Genomic DNA, 4,709 nt, shown 5'->3' with positions numbered 1-4,709 from the left:
TGATTTTGGTCACAATCTCACCAGAAACCACCGATTGGCCGGATTTGACCGTTGACCGATTAATTAACCGACTAGCTCAAAATTAATCAGTGAAGCGGGGACTAGCGATTAATCGTTGCCTAGTCAAGATTTTTGCAACACTGTGAACAGGTAGTAGACTTCCAATAATCCCCCAATACAACAGCCACAAAACCCAAAACTACTTCAAATTTAAATATGAGTAAGCAAATACAATAATTCAAGCTAATATTAAAATGTAGGGATTGAAAAAATATTAAAATGTTAACCTAGTCTTATAAAAACCAACAAAACAAAAGTTCCAAAATCATATGACAAGAACCATAATGCTTCAATAACAAGTTCTTGATTTTACAACATTAACCATGACCTGAGTGACGGTTGACCCACCTTGCATCTGTACAAAACTTTAAAAACAAAGCACGTCAGGTCAGCACAAACAACTCCCCGGAGCTCTGATGATTCAAAGGCAACCGATTTACTCCACTTTTTGTCTGCCTTCCTCCAATTCGGGCTTTTTCGGTTCAGCAGGAAAGTATTTTATGCCCACCATGTCCCCAACTCTGCTTATAACCTGGTATTCAAATTCATGTTTCTTTTTTTAACCGCCACGATACATACATGAAGTTACTAAACTACCCTTGCTAGTTTTAAATAAGTTATTACCTCTAAAGCTTTGACCATATCTTCCCTTGTATGAGCAGCAGAAATGCAGATACGCGCTCTAGCTAACAATAAAGGCGTAGCGGGAAATGCAACCGTCACTACAGCAACCTGTGACCACATAATAAAAGTTAATCACATCGCCTTCGTAAAATATAATCAATAATAAAAGCCTTTCACATGATTAACAATATGAAATGATAACGGAAGCATACATTTTGCTTGAGACATTCTCGCGAAAAAGCTGGAATCTTTGCAGGATTATAAAGCATAATGGGCATAACAGGCGAATCGTTATCACCTAGAACCTCAAACCCCATTTTCTGCAGCTCTGATCTAAAATAATTGCTGTTTTCGCGTATTTGAGCGAGCTTCTGAGCCCCTGTATCACCAAAAAATATCATTCAGACAAAAACAAATACTGCTATAGAAAATAATAAGATTATGTTATGTCATTTCAGACCTCGACTAGAACCGTCCTCTCCAAGAATAACTTTTATGGCAGATATAATCTGTTGTGCAGCAGGAGGCGATATAGAGGTGGCATATAGATGAGCTGGACAAGTATACTTCAAATATTGAATAAGTTCCTGTAAAAATAACATGTATATTGATATAAAGAATTCAAGATTATGGTATCATTATTGCGACTCTTGAAGAAACTGAAAAGGATGGTGTAACTAAACAAACCTTGGATCCAGCTATATAACCACCACATGAACCAAAAGATTTTGTGAAAGTTCCCATCATGATATCCACATCAGCAGTATCCACACCTAAAAGCTCACACACGCCTCTTCCTGTTTTTCCAACTGCTCCTATACTGTGAGCCTCATCCAAATAAACATACGCCTGCATAAATGATTCCACAACAATGATATATTTACCGCAAATAAACATTATTAAAATTTATTTTTGTTGTTTAAAATTGAACATTCAAAAAGATTTTATTTTTGAATTAAGTTACCTTTGAAAAATACTAAAATATTTTGAGTTTTAGAGCTTAAAAAACAAGTCTTTCATATTGCCTTTGTCAAAGTTCAAAATGAACGCAGGTTAAAAATGTTCAAACGAAGTTGGTTAAGACTTTCAAACGAAAGTTTGATGATTTAAGCAAAAGATTGATTCAAACAAAAAATAGAAAGTTTCGTATAAGGAGTTATGGTTGGAAGTTTCGTGTGAGGGTATTTAGGTAATTTTTCATTAGGTTTATGATTAAAAGTTTTGGGTATTAATCGTGCTCATTTGCATTACAATGTACCCACCCGAAAGTACTGAAGCTTCGCGTAGCTTTAAGTTTTGTGTGTTTAGTCTGTTTATTTGTAATTCTCATTCACAGGGTGTAAATAGCATTTAGTTTATTGTGATTGTAGCACGCTTTGTATCTTGTACAAACTTGTGAGTGAATGACATTACAATAATACAACAAGACATGTATGTATCACCTTGTATTTTTTGCATATGGCTACAATCTCAGGAAGTTTGCAAAGTTCTCCTTCCATGCTGTAAATCCCCTCAACCACAACAATAATCTTCTTCCAAGGTCTATGTGTTCTCGGTTGGCCTTCAGCAATTTGCTCTCTCAATACTCTCTCCAAATGAGAAGGGGCTACAAATCATATATAGAAATGCAAATATATAAGAGATTAAAAAATACATATTACGTACCAAAAAGAAAATGATACCAGATAACTTACTGTTATGTTGGAAGACTCTAATGGTTGCACCTGACCCACGAGCACCATTGACAATAGAGTTATGGTTCAATGAATCACTGATTATTAACCCACCCTGTGTAATTTTCAGTTAAGAACAAGAAACTTTTGCGAAATAAACTAAAAATACGGATAAACATAAAAGAGCATACATGTCTAATTAATACAGGAAGGATTGCAGAGTTGGTGACATAGCCCATGCCAGTAACCATAGCAGCTGGTTTTCCAACAAAATCAGCTACAACTTCTTCCAATTCAACATGTAATGCCGTAGTGCCTGAATGAACCAATAAATTTAAAGGTAACTAGCATTAATAAAAACTATAGACTGAGGAAATAATAAAGTCAAAACAGAATAACTAAACAAAGTTACCTCCTTCTACACGAGTACTGCAAGTGCTTGCAGAGTATCTCTGCAAAGTTTCAGTTACACGAGGTGTGCAGTATTCATCTGCTGCGGCAAAGCCAAGGTAGTTGTATGATCCTAAGTTAAGACACCTACTAATCTTTGTAGTCCGTCTGCAAAAAGTGCACATTTAGACAGTTATACATGAGATGCCATTTGAAATATATATAGACAAACAAAAAGGTTGAATCACATCTCAAATACTCACCGAAGAGTCTTGTTATTGTCATTCGAAACACGTTCCACCACATCAAACCAAGCATCAGGAGGACTCGCTATTGGTCGACCAAAGCAATCCTGTATGTATGTGACAGATACCAAAAGATAACTCTAGCTTCTATGTCATAAAGATAAAAGCATCAAATTGCTCAATTTATAGCAAAGGTTTTATTAATATGAACATTAGAGATAAAAACAAGTATGAAACATATGTTCATATAATGACACAATCAGAAAGTGATTATCCCTTTCTTAGAAGTAAAGGGCAACATATTGTATTTATAATGTTTTAACATAATAGTTCTAAAAATGCAAACTTGATGTTGTTATCTTTTAATCAACAACACCAACAAATTCAACAAGGGTTTAGACCTATGTCGTCAAAAACCCTTTGGTCGTGCGCCTAGGCCCTCAGGCGGGCACAGGAAAAGCACCTAGCTGTTATCCAGGCGATTTGGCAACCTTCAGGCAAGATTCCAGCCAGCTTTTGGTCAGATTCTATCCAAATCCTAAATTCCAGCAAAATTCTGCAAATTCTGGGCAAACTAGTCTAGAACATAAAAAATGGCTTTAAACCATCCTAAACAAGCCTAAAACATGTCCCCCCCCCCAAATAATAATAATAATACGTTTATTCAACTAAGTTAATAATTTTGCTTAAATCATTATTATAACATTAGAAAAGTCACCTAGCATGTTATCGAGCATTCACGAACACAATTGAACAAGCATGGTCACTGTTCGTTCATTTAGTTAATCAAACGAAATTCCTAATTCATGTTCGTTCATTTGTTAAACAAACGAACTCCCCGCCGAACAATTCACAGACAATACAATTCATTTACATCCCTATATCTACACCAAATTTAGCATATAAACATTTAAATCCCTTCATAAACACTAAACTAGGGTTTTACTTACCTTACATCATATTCTTATACTAACAACTGTAATATCAAACTTCACTCAATAATTATCTCCGCATGTTCTATATTAATCAACATCACACCCATTTGCAAATAGACCTACATCTGATCAGATTAATACACTAAACTACCATTCAATTTTATAAATACCTAATAATTAACTAACAGTGCATGTAATTATACCTGAATACGGAGATAGAGTCGGCGGATATAGAAATCTTCAAGACCTAAACAGATTGGTGCGTAACCCTAGCAATTAAGTTCACATCAAATTATTAACAAATCATTTCAATAAAAGGTAACTTTAACAAACAAACGAACCTGAAGGTTACTAGCTTTCCACCAGTCAATGAATTTACGGAAGAAATCACGCAACTGACCGAAGGCAAACAGCAAACCGTAGCTGAAATACGTGGTCAACGCGGTCAAATACGGAATTGTAATCATCTTCACCACGATTGGATCTCGTTCTTAATAAACCTAATAATAATAATAATATCTTCTGAGTAATGATATTATTATTATTATTATGAGTGAAATGAAGCGCCGGCAATCGGCGATTGAATCTTGTCTGGTTTTCGTGGATCTTGTGTGTGTGTGTAATGGAAATTGGAAGCTTTATTATTCGTTGGCAAATTACATTTTGAATTGGATTTCATTTGGGTGTTATTTTTTTTATTTTTAATTTTTTTTTTGGTAATTTGGGGCATGTCAAGTGCAAGCCCATATCAAGTTGAGTATGGCCCATCATGTTGCTCTTGT

At 35.0% G+C, this 4,709-nt stretch overlaps 1 protein-coding gene across 1 annotated transcript; it reads right to left on the bottom strand.

Moving 5' to 3' along the window:
• Positions 1 to 467: 467 nt before the first annotated feature.
• LOC143552158 (long chain base biosynthesis protein 2a) lies at positions 468 to 4,411 on the bottom strand. Its single transcript, XM_077042446.1, has 12 exons — positions 4,269 to 4,411; positions 4,131 to 4,196; positions 3,011 to 3,099; positions 2,770 to 2,915; positions 2,549 to 2,673; positions 2,379 to 2,472; positions 2,127 to 2,290; positions 1,372 to 1,533; positions 1,145 to 1,271; positions 897 to 1,063; positions 685 to 792; positions 468 to 592 (listed from the first exon to the last, which is right to left on the bottom strand). Exons 1-12 carry the CDS (start codon positions 4,392 to 4,394, stop codon positions 497 to 499), a joined length of 1,470 nt encoding a protein of 489 aa, XP_076898561.1. The 5' UTR covers positions 4,395 to 4,411; the 3' UTR covers positions 468 to 496.
• Between the last annotated feature and the right edge of the window lie 298 nt (positions 4,412 to 4,709).

The sequence above is a fragment of the Bidens hawaiensis genome, unplaced genomic scaffold, assembly GCF_021521415.1.
Source record: "Bidens hawaiensis isolate Kalapana, Puna unplaced genomic scaffold, B.hawaiensis_p1.1 tig00001016_1, whole genome shotgun sequence".
In the NCBI taxonomy this organism is placed as follows: domain Eukaryota; kingdom Viridiplantae; phylum Streptophyta; class Magnoliopsida; order Asterales; family Asteraceae; genus Bidens; species Bidens hawaiensis.
Note: the sequence above shows the minus strand (reverse complement) of the source record. Positions and strands in the feature narration are given on the sequence as shown.